This window comes from Mustela nigripes, chromosome 2 (genome assembly GCF_022355385.1).
Source record: "Mustela nigripes isolate SB6536 chromosome 2, MUSNIG.SB6536, whole genome shotgun sequence".
Classification (NCBI taxonomy): domain Eukaryota; kingdom Metazoa; phylum Chordata; class Mammalia; order Carnivora; family Mustelidae; genus Mustela; species Mustela nigripes.
Window position 1 is genome coordinate 15,726,488 of NC_081558.1, and position 20,480 is coordinate 15,746,967.

General features: G+C 47.1%; 1 protein-coding gene across 2 annotated transcripts in view; it reads left to right on the forward strand.

The window, feature by feature from the left end:
* LARS2 (leucyl-tRNA synthetase 2, mitochondrial) overlaps window positions 1–20,480 on the forward strand; it is a 151,784-nt gene that overhangs the window by 43,692 nt on the left and 87,612 nt on the right. For both annotated transcript variants that reach the window (XM_059389548.1, XM_059389549.1), the window contains exon 6: window positions 9,293–9,382. In XM_059389548.1, the coding sequence (XP_059245531.1) occupies window positions 9,293–9,382 (90 nt within the window). The remainder of the gene's footprint in view (window positions 1–9,292; window positions 9,383–20,480) is intronic.

The following is a 20,480-nucleotide window of genomic DNA, read 5'->3' on the forward strand; positions in this document are numbered from 1 at the left end:
CCCCCCCCCCCCCCCCCCCCCCCCCCCCCCCCCCCCCCCCCGTCTTTGGCCTGCTATCCGTTGCCTTCTGCCTGCCCTCAGGAGCTGTCTGCCTATCTGGGAAGGTGAACAAAACGTGGGGACTCAAATCACAGGGGCAAAAAGTCTGTGTTAGGTCCTAAAAGAGGGACACGTACTCAGCATTCCAGGCTGAGTCAGGCGGGAACGTGGAGCACTGGGCCTCCCTGTCATTCCCCCGTGGCCTGGGGAGCAGACCAGGGGAGAGGAGCTTGTGGGGAGGGGAGATTCTGGGTGATTCGGGGACACCCTCAGGGCTCCAACTTCTCATCTTCATGCTGAACATTTGCCAAGTGTGTTACCTGCATTTTTCAAATTTAGGCTTTGCATCCATCCCAGGATTTGGCCCAATTAGTGACCAGACCACAGAGTCAGCATTTGTCACTTAACAGTTTCTATGGAATAGGAATCCAGGCCTGGCTCAGCGGGGTGCCCCAGCACAGGGTCCCTGGTAAGGCTGTCACCAAGGCAGACGTCTCGTCAAGCACTGTCGAACCGTAGGCAGATTCCAAGTAATAATGTGGTCACTATGAAACCAGGAAAGTTACAAGAACTGTTTATGATGTTAAGAACATCACTCATGCTCAGTGCCATCCTGAGGCAACCCAGTGTGTCTTTCTATTTCGCCTTTTTTTCCCCTGATAAGCTTTATTTTTTCTTTATATAACTGAAACCATAAAATAGTCGATTTTGTATGAAATATGGCACTAAACCTTATACAGTGTTTATATAAGTAAAGGGTATGGATTTTAAGCCATTTCATTCATTCTTGCTTTAGTGCACATACTCACATGAAAAAGACAACTGTGTAAACCTTTGTCACACCAGTTCACGTATATGTGGTGTGTGTTTGGTACACGCAGCTCTCCCTGCTTGGAAAACACCCGTCATTCACGTCTTTAAAAAAACAAGTCCAGGTGACTTTGAGAGGAGGAAATCACTTACAGAGGTGCAGATCCCAAATCACTCAGACCCACGTTTGGATCCTAACTGTGCCTAACTAAGCCTGGCCAGGTGACCTTAAACAAGTGACCCCGAGGCTCAGGTCTCTGGTTGTAAGATGATGATGTATTCATTCCGCAGCCACTTACTAAACATCCGTCCAGGTAGTGTTCTAAGCACTCGGAATATATCAGCAGGAGGAAGAAAGACAGAACCCTTTCTTTCACGGAGGAACCTTGAAACCAGTACACTAGGAGTGGAGAGGTGGGGGGAGACAGAGGTAGGCAAAACCATAATAAATAAGTAAATGAAAAAGTACGTTAGTCGTGAGTGCTATGGAAAGGAAAGAAGGCTGACCAGGGTAAGAGCAGACAGCAGGATGGCGAGGGGAGGTGGTGTAAGTTGTCGTTTCAGACAGGAAGCTCCAGCTCACGTTTGATAACCAGAGTAACTGACTTCCCAGCATGATAATAGGGACTAAGTGAGATGCTTCTGAAGGGCCAAAACCAAGTCCAGCCCTTGGTCAGGTGTCTGGGAAATGCTCATTATCATTATGTCTGCTGCTGTTGTTTTTGCTAAAAGCATATTCACCCCGGCTGGCGTTCCTTTCTGGAGCCGGGCTCCAGCTCCTTCCTTCTGCTTGATTTACCCAGACCTCCTGGGAGCTCACGCTTGAGTCAGTCCAGGAGCAGCCAGGCAAGCCGCAGCGTACTTCTCAAGGTGCTGTTTCATTCCCTGGGACCTGGGTTCCAGGGTCCCTTCTGCACCCTGCCCCCTGCGCGAGCTGGGCAGCCTTGGGCACTGCCCCCTGCACTCCCCCCCCCCCCCCCCCCCCCCCCCCCCCCCGCCAGGGCCAAGTGCAGGTTCCTTGTGTGTAAAGCAGTGTGCACAGCACCTGCCTCCACAGAGCTGCTGTGGGGAGTGAGATGAGGGGGAGGGAGGAGCAGTGTGGGAGCACAGAACCGGGTACAGACATGTCCCGTCACCTGCTAAGGAAGACTCCCGGCCAGGGCGGTGCTACACCATCTGCTTCCACTTTCTCTGCCCCCGCCCCGGCCCCCACCCGAAGTCCCCTTTAGGGGCATCCAGCTGAAAATTGAGACATCTTCATCCTCACCCTCTTCCCCTGCAGCCTCGGGAGGGCCAGCCCACCCTCCCCAGTTTTCTGCAGCCTCCGCTCCAGGAAGCATTCCTCCTCTGGGCAGAGAAAGGAGCTGTCAGAAAATCTGGTGTTTTTTTTAAGCAGCTGACCACAGAGCGTAGGTAGTTACCCAGTCAGGTTGCTGTGTGTGTTCTTAGGTGGGTTTCAAGTGCTTATTTCTTACTGTTTCCTGACTGTGTTTGTCTTGGCAAGACAGACCGCAAGGGCGAGGACTCCGTGTGAGAAGGGAATGAGTCGGTGCTGGGAGGGATGGGCAGTTGGGCCGCCTGGTGGAGAGAGTCCTCTCAGCCCAGGGACCCGGGCCCCTGTTAGAAATGGCGTATTGACTCAGTTGTGCTCTTGGCTTCTCTCGAAGCCAAAGCCCGCTGAGTTCTGTGAAGACGCAAGCAGGACTGGTTGCTGCCACTGATGCAGATCTGGTAGGGAGATGTATTGGGGAGGAAACTCTTTGCAGTGGTTCTCAACCCCGGCTGCTGGTGACATTTCTGGGGGCGGGGTGAGACCCAGGCACCAGGAACTTCTACAGCTCGGCTCCAAGGTGCCACCAAGTTTGAGAGCCAGTGCTAAGTTTAGAGGACTTAGCATGGGGGTGGCCGTTAATGTCCCATTCCGGCAGATTTTCTCCCTCTTCTTTCTTCCAGCACAGCAGGTGCACGGAGCTGTGGACTGGAACCTTGAACCAGCCCTAGTGAGGAACATCTGACGCAGCCTGGATTTTTTTTTTTTTTTTCTGTCTCCAGCTGCACAACTTGAATCTTGAGGTTGGCTTCTCTGTCCTTTGAGCTATGTTATGTTTTCAGAGCCCCTTCCGTCTAGGATTGGAGAACCTGAGATGGAATAAAAGACAAGGTCATTACCTTACGTTTCCTTTGGATCCGATGCTTTAAGGAACAAATGACAAAAATGCACGGTACAGAAGATCAGGTTTTTTTTTTTTTTTTTAAAGATTTTATCTATTCACTTGACAGACAGAGACCACAAGCAGGCAGAGAGGCAGGCAGAGAGAGAGAGAGAGGAGGAAGCAGGCCCCCCGCCCAGCAGAGAGCCCGATGTGGGACCCGATCCCAGGACCCTGAGATCACGACCCGAGCCGAAGGCAGAGGCCCAACCCACTGAGCCACCCAGGCGCCCCAGAAGATCAGTTTTTAAAAAAGAGACCAAGCTCCTCTCTCCTCTGTGTCTAGTCTTCATTGTTTTGAAGGCAGGAGGCTCATGGCGAGACCGGGGAGCGGTGGCAGATGTCTTGCCACTGGAAACGGACGCTTGGCGATTGCTCACCTTTCTGACCGTGTTTATCTCCCAGTGTGCGGGGCTACCCAACGGCTGACTTACTAAACATGTGGTCTCCGGTGGTTGTTTTATTGTGTTTAACCCTGTTAACGAACCTGAATATGGCGAGGTTGTCAGGCAAATTAAACACATGGTGGCTTTGAGTGATGTTAGCTGCTCTGTGATCTGGGACCAGTCTCTGTCAGAGATGCCAGGGAACCAAGGAACAAAAAAGACCCCGCTAAATCCTGCCAGAGCAGAGAGGCGTTGGGGAGGTGACTGACCTGGCTCTCCCTGCCTGGGTGTGTGCATGTCAGCGGGGGAGGGTGCACCAGAGGCGACAGACAGAACAGCCTTGTGTGGAGGTCCCCATCTGGAACATGTGTTTGGTCTTTCCCTCATAAACACTGTCTCTTGGTAATGAGGCCAGTATTTGGGAAGGGATAGTGATCCTAAGTGACCATGAGTTAGGTCCTTGGTCTCCCTTTCACCTTGTCCCAGTGGCCCGCCTTGGAGTGTGTGACAAGGAACCCGGCCTCCCTGCTCCGTGGCACACTGTGGGCCCAGCCAAGGGAAGTCATCCAGTGACCCCTCCTATGGGGCTAGCATGTCCTCTGTATACATTATTTTGTCCTTACAACACCCGCCCAGATCGGCTTTGTTACCCCAGTTTTCTAGATAGGGACACTTGGCTAGGGCCACAAAGCTGACAATGATGTGAGGACTTGAACTTGAGTCAGTTGGCCCCAAAGTGGAATATCTTTACCGTAGATCATGCTCTCCCCAGAGTTTTCGTGGACTGAGGAGCGTGAGCCTGATGAGGTACCCAGAAGGGGACCGACTGCCCCGATTTCTTCCTTCACAGCCCAGATGCTGTTTCTTTCAGGGACGGTAAAGTTGGCTCATCCTCCTTAGACGTCGTCATGGCCAAATCAGTGTGCAGCGGGAACCCCTGGCAAGGCCGGCTCAGCCATGAACTTGAGCGGTCGGTGAGGCCTGAATGGTAGGTCTCAAAGGATGACGTGTCGAGCCTCACGTGTGTTCTGAGGGAGCTCACCTTCTGTGTTGGGCTCCATGTTTGGCTGTGAATGTGCAGAATATTTTTAATGTGAAAAACCTGGCGCTGTAAAATGTAGAATTGCAGGGTGGAGGCATGGCGCTAGTTGAGATCCCAGATTCATAAATTTAGCCTCTTGACAGCTCGGTTGTGCTTTCTGGAGTTCCGGGGGGTATAAAAGCCGACACCTTCCCGTAGATCTCTGTAGCATTCGGCTGAATTGCTGTTGCTCTCAGAGCTATAACTTTGAATTGCTTGGTTTTGTTTTAAAAAACAAGCTGACAGCAACGTGGGCGTTGGCTTATTTGGAAAGCAGGGGACTGAAAAGGGATTTGGAAGACAGTACCCATCCTTAGCTTGATTCCTCTGGTGGTCTCCTGAAGAGGACTTACCAGGTTGGCACTACGCCACAGCTGGTGGACAGCTGTGGGCAATGGAGCCACAGACACAGGGCCCCACCGTGGGGTCACAGGCAGGGCTGGGCCTGGAGGATTCCAACAGATGCTATTGAAACTCTGAACCCCACATCGCATCAGGGCTCCCTGCTCAGTGGGGAGCCTGCTTTTCCTTCTCCCTCTGCTGTTCCCCCTGCTTCTGCTCTCTCTCTGACAAATAGATAAAAATCTTTTAAAAAGAAACTCAAAAAAATCAAAGCCCTTCAAGCAGGGTTTCTCCCCTTGCCACTAGTGACGTTTGGGGCTAGATAGTTTTCTGGTCTAGGGGCTGTCCTGTGCACTGTGGTGTAGCGCCACCACTATGTAGTGACAGATGTCTCCTGGCATTACAGATGTTCCAGGGGAGAGGACGTTCTGCGTGTTGAGAACCCTTTTCTTAGGGAAAGGAGGGAAGAAGGGCCAGTAACATCTTTGTGCGTGCCGACCCCTCCCCCCACCACCACTGAAGACCTTTTTCCGCAGGGCTGGGTTTTGAGTAAATAGTTCCCCAGACACAGAATTTCTAGTCACTTGATGAAAGTTGCAACTTTTAAGCGGGTTAATTCCAGAAAGATATCTTTGCTGGTTTGTACTGAGAGGAGGCATCAGAATACCAGAAATAGCTATTTTGGTTTGGGGGAGTTTTTTCAAAGTTAGCAAATCAAGAGAGGTTCCAGGAGGGTTCTATGACATTTTCATGGAATGCATTTCTGAGCAGTGTCGGCCTGGGACCACATTTGTGGGGAGCCTGGTGATGTCTGCTCTGGCATCTCTTCATGGGTGCAGTGGGTAGGACTAAGGGTGCTGGCTGGGCGCTGTGTGCAGCAGATGGGAGGAGAGGGGCAGGGGGCCAGGTTCTGTCCTCAGGGCATCCCTTGCTCCCATCACCTACCCCCTCCCGTCTTCCCCCTCCCACCCCCCTCCGCCGGGCAGGCCACTACAGTCTGCAGGCAGGTGAATGAGCAGACATGGAAATCAAACCCTGAGGAGTGGATAATGGTGCTCAGGGCAGTGGTTTTCAAACTGTGCTCTTTTAGCAGCTGACATTACTTTTTCTTCAAACAATACATGCAGAAACCCCATGTAAATAAAGTGGGTCAGAGCCACGTTTGAGGCCAGAGTGCAAGATGGGGACCCACGGTCCTCCAACCCTCTCCTCCCCTCGCTTCCGAGGAGAAGGCACTTTGCATTATACGTCTGACTGAAAGTAGGCTAATGCTTGGTTGGGTAACGATCTTTTCCTTTTTCTTTTTTTCCTGACTGGATCTTTTTTTTTTCCTATTTTAGGTTAAAGTGGTTTTCTTTTTTTTTTTTTTTAAAGATTTTTATTTATTTGACAGAGAGAAATTACAAGTACACTGAGAGGCAGGCAGAGAGAGAGAGAAGGAAGCAGGCTCCCTGCTGAGCAGAGAGCCCGATGTGGGACTCGATCCCAGGACCCTGAGATCATGACCTGAGCCGAAGGCAGCGGCTTAACCCACTGAGCCACCCAGGTGCCCCTAAAGTGGTTTTCAAAACCATAAACCAAGATGGAGATAATAATGCTGTTCCATTGTGGTTTAATTTTTCTTTCAATAGAGAGGCAGATTCAAGGGCTGAGAACAGATGCACATACATACATAGAGAATATATGTATTCTAATATAATATATTAGGTACATAGTATATATAACATTGCATATTATAGTAATATATGATATAATATAGAATAATTATATAAGTAAATATATAATTAAATGTTATATATTTAGTATATGTTTTGTATATTTATTATAAGATATATAAATAAAATATATAATATACAATATATTTTACATTATATTACTTATAACTAAATATATAGAAAAATATATGGGGGCGCCTGGGTGGCTCAGTGGGTTGAGCCGCTGCCTTCGGCTCAGGTCATGATCTTGGAGTCCTGGGATCGAGTCCCACATCGGGCTCTCTGCTCAGCAGGGAGCCTGCTTCCTCCTCTCTGCCTGCCTCTCTGCCTGCTTGTGATCTCTCTCTGTCAAATAAATAAATAAAATCTTTAAAAAAAACAAAAAGGAAAAATATATGTAACAGTTGTCATGATTTTGGTCATAATTGCTTCACGTGTTTCCTTAAACTTATAACAGATGAGAATTTTAAACGACATTCACAATAACAAGGTCTGGGGAATATTTTTACCCAATTCCCCTTACCCACCCCTCACACACCACTGCCCCCGTTTTCATATTATGAACCGATGTTATTTGAACTTAATTTTTGAAACCTATGGGAGGGATACCAATTTGATTCAACATGCAAGCATTCTTTTTTTTTTTTTTTTTTAACTTAAAAATTTAATTAGTTTGGGGCACGTGGGTGGCTCAGTGGGTTAAAGCCTCTGCCTTCAGCTCAGGTCAGGATCCCAGGGTCCTGGGATCCAGCCCCACATCCGGCTCTCTGTTCTGCAGGGAGCCTGCTTCCTCCTCTCCCTCTCTCTGCCTGTCTCTCTGCCTACTTGTGATCTCTGTCTATCTAATAAATAAATAAAATCTTTAAAAAAAATTTAATTAGTTAACATGTAACCACATGCAAGCATATTTATATCCATTTTGATTTCAAGGGCTTCTCAGCCTGAGCAAAATGAAACATACAGAGAATAGCTCCTGCCCTGGGTTTTGTTAGAAAATGGGAGTTCTTAATTGGCCTCTCTGGAAAACTAGGGAAAATGAGTTCTGTGGCATCCTGCAAGGGCTGGGGGTGGTCAGGTAGCTGGTAGAGAAGAGATAAGGACATCTCAGAAGGTGAACTTGGGGGCACCTCAGTGGCTCAGTCAAGCTTCTGCTGTCGGCTCAGATCATGATCATGTCCATGTCAGGCTCCCTGCTCCATGGGGCGTCTGCTTTCTCCCTCTCCCACTCCCCCTGCTTGTGTTCCCTCTCTTGCTGTCGCTCTCTCTTTCTCTCTCTCTCTGTGTCAAATAAATAAAATCTTTAAAAAAAAAAAAAAAAAGGTGAACTTGGAGGTTTGGGGAAATAAACCCACCCATTGTGTGCTGGTCCCGTTCTTGAGTTGGCAAAGTGTCGGTACATGACCCCCTGCAGACCTGGGATCCTGGGACCTTGGAAGCTGTGTCATGGGCCTCTCAGCTCTGGCATGGGGGACAGCTCCCATGGGAGCCAAGCTGTTAGACTGGCGGGTTTTTCACTACCTGCCTTGCAACAGGAGGAGTGGAGCCAGTGAGCAAAGTTAAATTCCTTGTTTTCTTGGCATTTGCTCTGCTGTTTTTACAAAATAGCATGTCAAAGGACCCAAGAATCTTACATAAGAAAAATAGCCCATTGGGGGCCCCAGTTTATCTGACACCTTGCCCAGTTCCTGTCCCGCTTGCCCTCCTGTCCTGGGTTTCAACCCTGTCTCTTCATTCATTCGTCTGAAGAAAGACTGGGTTGTTTGCACTTTGGATAGAAATACGCCTTATATCCATAGTCTTTTCCACATGGAACCATATAGAATGGTCCCTGCCCTACGATCATTTCGATATTAGCTGGTTTTTTTATTTTAGTTTCTTTTATTTTTTAAAAGATTTTATTTGTTTATATTAGCTGGGTTCTTTTTTTTTTTTTTTGACGTTAAGGACCACTCGAGAAGTATGACAGTGTACAGGTTTTATGCTTACTTGACTTTATCAACTTAGAGATTGGTTCTTCAGTAGCTTGTTTTTAAACATTCTATAGTAAATGCATTTTTGGGACAGGAAACGTATTTTCGGAACCTTAGATTTAGGCTTGGAAATGCAAGCCAGGTGATTTTCCGCTAAGTTTAAATTTTAATAATGATTTTAATGGGTCTTCCTAACCAGGCAACAGCCTGATTCACCTAATGGAATAAATGGAATATAAATAAGTCTAAAAGAGCTTCCAGGGCCCAGTGACATGTAGAAACATGAGATTTGCTTTCAAATGATGTTTTCAAATGTCCTGCGGAAACGGGCAAATAAACTCCTCTTGAATTTTGTGATTGCTTTCAAAACGAGCTACATTTGTGAATTAACATCACGATCCCCAAAATACATGTTGACAAAAATGATAATGCCCAGTTTCATACAGTGTCATTTACCTGTTACTTGCATGGCCCCGGGGAGAGGTGTGCAGAAGACGGTGAGTTTCTCATCATTAAACTGACCGTGGGAAAGGTAGGGGTGGCATTTCAGTAATAGCGTTCTTCCCAGAATGAATTGCTTCTTCCCTCACTTTACGAATTGCCAATAGAGGTTGGTAAATATTTTTGCAGTGCGATTGCTTTTTAAAATTGAATCACAAGGCCCATGCATACGTTGGTGATGGGGGGAGGGGGAATGGGGACAGTGGCCTATGAGTAATTTTTCCCCCTTCTTTGGCAGGAAATAACTACATGTTTACCAGATTACTACAAATGGACTCAGTACCTCTTTATTAAGCTCTATGAAGCTGGGCTGGCCTATCAGAAGGAGGTAAGTTAAAAGTCACCTGCACTGTACAATTTTTTTTTAAATCTCAGTCTTATTAGAGCATGTCCTGGTTAACCAAGCTACAAACCCTGCACAGAAGCAGTAGAAATGAACCCTCCCTCAAGTTCATGAATTCAGTCATGGCAGACCCAGAAAGTAACTACTGCCTGGCTGAGTTTGGTGCCTCCAGGGCAGTCCCAGGGCTTCTGTCACCCTTGAATTCCACCACCAGGTGTGCCCATCCTGACATCAGGGAGGGAGCAGAGGAAGAGAGGAAGTTTCTCTAAGTCCAGGTCCGCTACCTCTGTCAGCTGTGCGCAGCCTGAGTAACTTGACTCCAGGAATTGTGTTTTCTCATCTACTAAATGGGTGGTACCATCTCCCTTGCATGGCCTGGGGGAAGATTTGAAATGCTATTGAAAGAACAGCTCTCACAGCGGTGCCTGGGTGGCTCAGTCGGTTAGGCATCTGCCTTCGGCTCCGGTCATGATCTCAGGGTCCTGGGATCGAGCCCCACATTGGGCGCTCTGCTCAGCGGGGTGTCTCCTTCCCCCTCTGCCACTGTGATCTCTCTTGCTCTCACTCTCCCTCCAATAAATAAATAACATCTTCTTTTAAAAAAAGAAAGAAAGAACAGCTATTGTAGTCCCTACATCTAGTGGTCTCCCAAGAAATGGAGGTGCCTATTTTGGCAGGGGCTCAGTAATGGCCAATAAGCCTTAGGTGGAGAGAGGAGGGAAGGAGTATCATAGCGTGGCCAGGGACTGCACTGTGAGGTGTAAAAGCCATGAGCAGCGTGTGGTTGTTGATATTTAAATTTAAAGTAATTCAGATGAAGTAATATGAATAACTCTGGTCCTCAGTCACACCAGCCCCGTTCATGTGCTAGTAAGGACAGTGCAGATATGGAACATTTCCATCGTAACAGAATAGTGACCTGCCAGCAGCACTGATCTAGAAAATTCAGAAGTAACAAATAGAAAATCCATTGCACCTTTATGCTGAAGACATTCTCCTTTGACCAGTGGGATTTAAAGAATTACATTTGCTTTTCTGTGGTGATATCACACGGCTTGGTCTTGCCATGAACAGGCTTCCATAGTCATTGTGGTTTAAGCTGAAAAATGTTTAGAATCGGGCGCCCAGGCGACTTAGTCGGTTGCCTCAGTCAGTTGAGCTCAGGACCCTTGAGTTGATCCCAGGGTCCTGGGATCAAGCCCCGAGTTAGGCTCCCTGCTTGGCAGGGAGTCTGCTTCTCCCTCTATCCCTCCCCGCACCCCTGTTCATTCTCTTTCTCTCTCTCAAATAAATAAACAAAATCTTTAAAAGAAAATTATAATCACTGTGGAGACAAATGCAGAAGGCTCGATTTGAATTTCACAATAAAACCAAAATTTCACAAAAACCAAAAACCTCGACGACACAAAAATCATATGGCTGATCAAAATCAGAGGGTGAAATTGGGGAAGAAAAGGAGAGGCAAGTGTGAGGCAATCCCTTTACCTTTCATAACAACGCAGCAGAGATGAAGAGCTAGAGGGGTACATCTGTTTTGTTTTAATAGTTAGAAAGGTAGCCATTAAGGCTCAAGGTAAGAAAGACCCCCCAAACTAGAAGAGGGGTCAGGGGTGGAAGGGATGCTGTATGATCAGGCTGAACATTTCCTGTTCCATGGCAGAAGGTTAGTAAAACTGTCTAAAGGTAATATGCCAAAATCAAAGTGTGATTTACTAAAGTTACAGTGGTAAACACCAAGAGAACAGGCAGAAGCTGCTCCAGGTGGAGGCATATTTTAATAACCATTCCAGATTATTTTTGAATGTTCTTTCTTGATACTACACCAAAACTCAGCAAGGGGTGGTTTTTCAATGTTAGTTGCGGTAGTAAATCTGAAACATCAATGAACTTTCATATTCTGCTACATTGAAATGCATTGGTCTGTCTTGCACTTTGAATGGATTTTTTTTCTTTTTTTTTTTTTTTTTACCCATGCCTCATCTTGTAATATCGTGCATCGGTCCCTTGGAAAATCCCCGTCTAGTGAGTTATGCAGATCTTGGAAAATCCCCGTCTAGTGAGTTATGCAGATCTTCCAAATGTTGCCATATTTCATCTCAGAATACCATCAGAAGAGTTTTTAAGTGGTGGGAAGCTGTGAAGTTCATGGTGGGTGGATGCAAGTTTTTTAAAATTCTGATTTTTTTTTTCACTTCAAAGTTCAAATTTCATCACTGGAAACAGAAACCATCAGTTGTTTCCCTCGGAGCAGCGGGCTCACATTGTTTATTTCTGCGAACGTGTTTTTGCCATGTTCCTGAGTCTCAATCACCGTAGTCAATCATCAGCCATTCTGTCACATAAAATCATAGTTACATGAAAAAACTGATCATAAAAAAAACTGGCCAATCCGCTCACCACTCAAATAGGCCCATTTGTGCTTTCTCTCGAGACAACTGTCCCAGTGTGGCAACACGTAGGCCTACGTCCCATTTCATCACAGAAAATACAACGAGGATGTGTGCTCAAGTGTTAAGATGTAAGCACACAAACACGTTTTATTGCCTCGTCAAGCACATTATCAGTGAAGCTGACCGTTTTTCCCCCTTTCTCCCGGAAGTGCACAGTGGTCAAGAATCCGGTGTCCCCTCGTAGGGTCCGGCGCCACCACCTTGCTTCATGCTGAGGGCCGATGGGCTCACCCACCATCTCTTTTGAATTCTCGGTGCAGATGTGAACACAAGGAAAAAGGCCAACAACGTCTTATTATTATAATGAAGAGTTTTGACCTGCAGACCCCTTGAAAGGGCCTCAGGGAACCCCAGAGGTCACACTTTGAGAACCACTGTACAAAGTAATCAACACCTACCCCTGTGCCCTGCTCCTTCCTTTAAATTAAGAATATTAATATGTGGGTTATTTAAAATACATTGCTGTTGAGTTGATTTTATTTTTTTGGAGGAAGACCCGAGTCCCCATTAGCATTTGGGGGTGAATTAATTGAGAATTTGGTGGAACTGGAGCATACTGATGTCCCACTCCTGTAGACCTCCCTGGGTCAGTTTAGTTTCTTAAAACACCAGCCATTCCTGGGCCCAGAGCCCCCTCAAGTGGGCAGTGGTGAGAGACCAGAACATCTGTTCGGAGTTCCTGCCCACAGTAGACCTTTTTATCTCGCAGTAGACCTTTTTATATTGTTAAAATGTAGTTTCCGAAAATTACAGACCTGGTTCCCGCCCCGATACAAAATGAACATGCATCAGAGGTTTTATCCACCTTATTGTTAGTGGGGAAACCAGTCATATGTTAAGACTGGTTCAAAGTGAGATTTCGAGAACGGAGATTTGTAGAGTCAGAGGAACACTGAAATGAACCTGCTAATAGAATCCAAGCCACCTAATGTCCTACAAGGCCATAAGCCTAATTTGGGGAGCATCCTTCACTATGAAATAAATCACGTGCATTTTCACTGGATGGGAGCCATTGGCATTATTCTCAGGTGGAAACCATTTGCACCGGGATGAGTTTTCTGTAAGTTAACCTCTCCCCTTGTACCCGGGCCGGGTTGTAAAACAACTTAAATCATAGTAAATAAGAAGTCAAACCAAGGTACCAGCCTCTAGAAAATCAGATCATCCCTGGGGCGTGTGGGCCCACTGGACCACCCCAGCCTATGTGGAAAGGATACTACTTCCTGGTCCCTTTTGTCTATTTCTGAGATCTGACTAATATTTCTTTTTTTTTTTTTAAAGATTTTATTTATTTATTTGACAGACAGAGATCACAAGTAGGTAGAGAGAGAGGAGGAAGCAGGCTCCCCGCCAAACAGAGAGCCCGATGTGGGGCTCAATCCCAGGACCCCGAGATCATGACCCGAGCCGAAGGCAGAGGCCTCAACCCACTGAGCCACCCAGGCTCCCCCTGACTAATATTTCTTAAAAGCATTATTCAGCAGTTTGAAGGGAAAGGGTAGGAAGGGAATGAGTGGAAAATTATCAACAGATTTCAGTGCTGATCTGGTGGCCCGACAGGCTCATTTCCAGAAGAGCAGCCCTGGCTCCAATAATTATATCCAGAAGGGGCTTCCACACCGGCATCAGGCAGAGGGAGGGAGATACCAGGAGCTGTGTTATGTTGCCCAGGTGACAGGATGACCTCAGATCCGAGGGAGACATGAAAGCAGAGGGCGCCCTGCAGGGAAACTGCAGGGAAGGGTAAACGGTGGGTGGAACAGTTTAAGCAGGTGTCTCGGGTTATCCAGTGTTCCCTCACTGCAGTGGTGTGGTTAGTTTATTTTCTATGCTTCTACATCTCCCTCTGCCTGCTCCTCCCCCTGCTTGTGCTTTGCTCACTCTCTCTCTCTCTCTCTGGCAAATAAATAAATCAATAAAATCTTCAAAAAACAATTAAGATTTTATATGCATGGGATGTTGAAATTATGGGGCACATTGACTTAATAGTGTAAGCATTTCTGGCACGGAGCCCTTGCGTGTGCTGTGTAATATTCCTTCACTGGATTTTATTCTTTGTAGCTATTTATTGAAACAATTTTTGAATACACTGAAGATTTATGGTAGTATTCCTATACATAGGACACTTGCTTCTCTGTCTCCGCCCTTGGGGTTTGTTCCCGGTACCTCTCCCAGCACGTCAAACCCAGATAGGAAACTGAATCTTGTCACTCTTGGGTTGGATCCAAAGCCAATCATACGTGGCATCTTGGGAGCTAAGTAACTTTTTTAAAGACAGAAGGGAGTCTGGGAGAGGGTCTCATGGCATGGACACAGCCTCCTGCTGGCTCCAGATGTCTCTCTCCTCCTCACCTCGCACCCCTCCCCCAAGTGCATCCCCTTGGGGAACACAATTCAGTTTCCCCCACTGACAGCTTCTCTCTTAGGAACAACTTGTATTCATTTCCTATTGTTGCTGCTGTAACAAATGACCACAAACGGGGTCTTCTAAAAACAACACAAGTTGATCGTCTTTTAGTTCCAGAGGTCGAAAGTCCATGAAATGGGTCTCCCTGGGATAAAAAGATGCCAGTAGGGCTAGCCTCCTTCTGGAGACTCTAGAGGAGAATGGGATTGTTTGCCTTTTCCAGCTTCTGGAAACTACCTGCTTTCCTTGACTTTTGACCCCACTTCCCTCTCCCACCCTCAGTCTTCAAGCCAGAGCCTTTGCAGAGACTGCAAGAGAGATCTTGCAGTCTCTCTGCCCTGTGCATCCACCGTCCCACCTCCTTCTGACTCCCCTGCCTCCCCCTTTCTCTTCCAAGAGTCTTTGACATGACTTTGGGGCCACCTGGATAATCCAGGCTGATCTCTCCAATCTCGAGATCCTTCATTTGATCATATCGTCCAAGACCCTTCCGCCATGTAGGTAACATATTCACCAGTTTCAGGGACTGGGATGTGGACATCTTTGGGGTGTGATTGTTCTGCCTGCCATAAGCCTCTTCTCCCTGATTCCCTGAGGATTAACCAAATCGGTGCTTTTGAAGAACCTGGAGTGCCTGGCACACAGTTGGTGCTCAATAAATGCCTGCCTGAGCATGCCCGTGGAGTTACCTGGAGTCGTGGTTTGGTGAAATTGGAAAAAAACTCCTAAAGCTTCCCGGCTAATTCTAAGGCACCCCATCCACAGCCAGGTATTAGGGAAGAATAAGGTAGCTTATTCTCTGGATTTGATTTAGAAAGGTAGTGGTCTTGTGGCTAGTTGTTACCTGAAAGGTGTTTGGTGTATTAATTTTTTTTGGAGTCCACCTAGCCGTGATCTTAAGAAAAAAATCCCAGGGGCGCCTAGGTGGCTCCGTGGGTTAAAGCCTCTGCCTTTGGCTCAGGGCATGGTCCCAGGCTCCTGGGATCAAGCCCCGCATTGGGTTCTCTGCTCAGCAGGGAGCCTGCTTTCTCCTCTCTCTCTGCCCGCTTCTCTGCCTACTTCGGATCTCCATCTGTCAAATAAATAAAATCTTAAAAAAAAAAAAAAAAGAAGGAAAGAAATAAATCCCAAATAGAAGGCAGAAATGCACACTTGGTATGTTTGAAGATCTGCGTTAGCCCTATGCAAGGTATTATATTTCATGTAGGTCTCCTTTTTATTGGGTAGCTATTTCCAGATTGGCTTTAAAACATAAAATGAATCGATGCCAGTTGGTATTCCGCTCACACGGTTTATTGCGAAATACAAACTTTTGAAATTAACATCAGGAAGTTAACTGACTCTAGAAAGACTGCAGGTAACATTCTCTGCGAAGCAATTTAAGCCAAAAATAGCCCACCTATTAATAATGCCTTTCCTCTAACAGCATTGTCATAACTTTTTTTAAAAAAAAATAGGATATAGCCTTAACCCTTAAATTCAGTTCTGGCATAAGCTGTCTAAATGAACTTACATTTGGGGAGAGTATTTTAGCAAGGCATTACCAAACATAGCTGGAGTGTGGAAGTCTTTTGTCCGTGACTAGCGCCGTCTATCAAAATGCTCGTTTCCTTTGCAAAGGGCATCTCTTCTTGCTCTCACGAAACAAAAAGATTTTCAGCCAAAACTATGGTTATAAAGACGTACACTTGGCAGAATGTTAATTTCACTGCTCTGGTTTAAAAAAAAAAAAATGACGGAGAGGTAGTTCTTGGGGAGGGTGCTGTGTTGTGCTTGAGCATTGGGAATTGTGGAAGCCACCCAATCTGTGAGTTTGCCTTTGGGCTCCTGCAGGATTTTCAGAGGCAGCTGGGGACGGAGCTAATGCACTCACCGAATGAGCCAGGTTTGCAGCGTCCGGGAGCAGGGAGCGCGGGCAGGGACCACACAGGGTGCGCACACCCTCAGCCTCTCCCGCTCTGCCCCCTGGTGGCGACGGCAGGCAGTAGCAGTAAATAACCGGTCGCCTTGGAAACCCTCCCCTCCGGACTCCCTCTAAACTCAGGCCCATCCAGGGTGGATGGGAGCAAGATGGATTTTGAGAGTTTGGTTTTCTAATAAGGTCTATGTGGTGTTCCTTAGTGAGGCATGGTTTTGTCGGGAAAATAGCTAGTGGACCTTGAGAAAATCAGTACCCTAAAGCATCCTTCTGGAACCCGCAGCTGCCTCACAGAATACTGAGGAACGGATAGGAGAGCCTGAGGTGATAAGCAGCAAGGGAAACGATGGAGGGTAGCCTGAGAGGCGTTGGCTAGGAGACGAAAGCATGGCAGTGGAAGGTGTGATCTAGAAGGGACCGGTGCCCTATATGAAGGGTGGGGCCCAGGGAAGGAAGGGGAGGAGGACCCACGTGAAAGGGGAGGCTGAGAGGAAGCAGGAGGTCTGGAACAGGAGGCTCACTGGGCCAGTCGGTGCCACACAGCGGCTGTGTCACAGAGAGAATTGATGAATGAGAATTCGAGAGGAAAACACCCTGAGAATCCCCAGTGGTGCCCATAGTCACCCACACCTCTGAGAACCTACAGGCCAAGAAGGGAAGCAGGGGGAGGGGACAGAAATGATGGGACACCCACCTCGTGGCCCTGGCTGATCGAGGTTTATGAGTGTGTCATGGGGCGCATTTCTAAAAAGCTTTCTGAAAGCGTCCCACGAATCACTCAAACAAACAAAAAATACAGATGCTGGTATTTAACCCTTGATCCGCTGGGGAAATTCCCTTATTTGGAACGGCTCCTTCTGTGATGTTACCAGATGACTTATGTGAGCGAAGCAGTGGGCAGAACCTCACAGGGTTCAGTGTGTTTGCAGGTGTTTTCGTGGTTTCATGGATCGATTTAATCAGTGATTTAAGGTTGGTTTCGAAATACCGACACAGGCTGTGTTTTACCAATGAGCCTAGTTTACTGTAAGGGAGCACGGAGGTGGCTTTAATAGGTGTTGGCAAACAAAGGTCAACCAGGAAGGGAAAAGACATGACCGTAGTCAGTGACATTGTCCAGAAACGAATATTAAATGTAGCAAGACTGTGCTTGAGTAGGAGTCAGGGTATCTGTCAAAGTCAGTGTTCAAGACGTAAAAATCCAGGAACACCAGATAAGAGAAGACCCTGGTTTCAAGGGAGGTTGCATGGTAGAGACTTTCATAAGAATGGAGACCTGAGAAAAGGGATTTGGGAAGCAGGTCCTGGGGGCCTCACGAGGCTGCACATGCTACAGACCCAGAACCTCAGTGGCCCTGTATTTGGCACACCCCCTGGATGAACCCCCTGCGGAGAGGCTGCACCTGAACCCTGCAGGTCTGGGGATGGGCTGGATTGGATCCTGGAAAGAAAAGCCAGTGGTTTCTCCCAGCTGATGCATCTTTGATTTGAGATACTATTTCCCTTGGTCTTTTTCTCTCCCCCACCAAGACTTTTGGTGAGGGGTGGGGGGAGCAAAATTGGGTTTGTGTTTTGCTTTTATTTGTCTTTCGTTCAGTGCCAGGGTTTTATTATAACGTGTAAACCTCTTTGGAGCACAGCTCCCTCATTGTATTTTGTAACCTGGAATCTGCGAGATGCCAGGCTGTGCCAGAAATGTTGATAAGAAAATAAAGTCCTGTTTGTTTTTGTAATCTGCAGTGCTATTTGTTTCTCCCATATCCTCAAAGGTCTGTCTGTTGTCTGTCTTTCTTTCTTTCTTCCTTCCTTCCTTTCTTTCTCCTCTATTTTATACAGTTTTAGTTGTACATCTTTTTTGGGGGGGATGGGGGCTCTTGAAAGACCTGTCAGTGTTCCTAAATAATACTTAGCCCTTTCATTTTCTCTTTCCTTTTCTTTTCTTTTCTTTTCTTTCTTTCTTTCTTTCTTTTTTTTTTTTTTAAGATTTTATTTATTTATTTGACACAGAGAGAGAGATCACAAGCAGGTGGAGAGAGAGGGGAAGCAGGCTCCCTGCTGAGCAGAGTTGGATGCAGGGCTTGATCTCAGGACCCTGAGACCATGACCTGAGCCAAAGGCAGAGGTTTAACCCACTTAACCCAGGTGCTCCTATTTTATTTTATTTTTTATTTTATTTTATTTTATTTATTTGACAAAGAGAGACACAGTGAGAGGGAACACAAGCAGGCAGAGAGAGAGGGAGAAGCAGGCTTCCCACCGAGCAGGGAGCCCGATGCAGGACTCGATCCCAGGATGCTGGGATCATAACCTGAGCCCAGGCAGACACTTAATGACTGAGCCACCCAGTCGTCCCTCCTATTTTATTTTTTAAAAAGATTTATCTATTTAAGAAAGAGAGGGAAATAATGAGTGGGGGAGGGGCAGAGGGAGAGAGGGAGTTCTCACGCACACTCCCTGCTGAGTACGAAGCCCTATCCTGAGATCATGACCTGAGCCGAAACCAAGAGTCAGCGCTCAACCAACTGAGCCACCTAGTCCTCCTTATCTTTTCATTTGAAGAGGTACCCCTGCCTGTAACCACTCGTCCGGGCAATGATAGTAGAGAAGTAAGTCATCCTTAGTTTATTAACCCGAAGTTTTTAGATTTGGAGAGAGATTAGAGCTAGAGAAAGAGAGTGAACTGAAGCAGGGGGAGCACAGGCAGAGGGAGAGGGAGAAGCAGGCTCCCTGCTAAGCAAGGAGTTCGATGTGGGACTCAGTCCAGGACCCTGGGATCATGACCTGAGCTGAAGGCAGCTGCCCAACCCACCGAGCCACCCAGGTGCCCCACATCTAGGATACATATTTGTCTTAGATTTTGTCTCTCTGTATTTATGGATTCAAGGTTTTCAGGGACTGTGGAACAAGAGGGAAAAGATCATTCGGTGCAGACCTCGCCCACCCCCCGCCCCGCCTCTGTGCCTTGCAGGCTTCCGTTTTTCAGTGGCTACACTAGGTTTTAGTTGTAAAACTAACCCACAGATGGGTTAGTCTGTCTTCCACTCCTAGTTTTTAATGTGTCTCTAGATCAGTCATGGTCTTGGCAGGAAATAAAGAACACACCCGAAAGCAGTTACTGAAGAAAAGGTGATGAAAAGACTGATTCCGTACAGAGTTTAGGGAAACCCACAAGCAGTGGTCAGGCACCTGGCGCTGGCCACAGAGGGAGGCCTTTGCCAGCCCAGTCTGAAGGCACCATTGTTGGAACTGGGAGAAGCGGAAGCAGAGGCCTGTGTGATGGAGGCTGCGTTGCCTTTGGGACCACCAGACACCACCGACCGGGAGGATGCCAAGGTGCCTCTCACCGTTGAGTGCAGGAGTAGGGCAGGTGGCCCGGTGAGTGCCAGTGTAGAGATCAGCTTCCCGAGGTGCAGACTGGGGTGGAAAGAGGATTTGGAGGGGCAAATGGGGGGAGGGGCAGAGGGAGAGAGAGAATCTTCAAGCAGACTCCCCGCTGAGCACAGAGCCCAACCTGGGGCTTGATCCCATGACCCCAAGATAAGGACGTGAGCTGAAATAAAGATTCGGCCACTCAATTGACTGAGCCACCCAGGTGCCTCTTATTTTAAAAATTCTTCTAGAAATAGCGAGTATCAAGTTAGAATATTTCAGTGCCTGGACAGATCTTCTTTGGATTTATTGTATTCATTTGTATTCATTGACACCTTTGTTCTAAGTTTTACCTTAATGTCATAGAATGAACATCAACAGCAAACCTACTTTTTTCAGTGACAGCAGAACTGAATGAGAATTCTGCACAGAAGCTTCATGATGGTTAAGACCATTATGGTTCAGTCAGTCGGACGCATCCATGGGGGTAGATTCCAGAATATTGCTGCCTTTCAGGGGTAGATACTGATTTGGGAGAAGTCACAGCAGAATTTTCTGGGATGCTAGGAATGTTCCATATCTTGATAATGAGCGATGATAAAAAATCGTTCAGTTGTACACTTCTGATTGATCCACGTTATTCTCTGTATGTTCTACCTTAATTTAAAAGGAGTTTTTAGGGGCTCCTGGGTGGCTCAGTCGATTAAGCTTCTGACTCTTGATCTGCTGACCTTTCAACACACTCAGTCATCTTGCAGTGGTGAGATCAAGCCCCGCATCAGGCTCCATGCTCAACTGGGAGTCTGCTTAGGATCCTGCCTCTGCAGAATCCTCTGCCTCCCCATCCCCACATTCATGCACTCTCTCTCTCTCTCTCAAATCAATCAGTCAATCTTAAAAAACAAAACAAAAACAGCAGTTTTTACAAGTGGCAAAAAC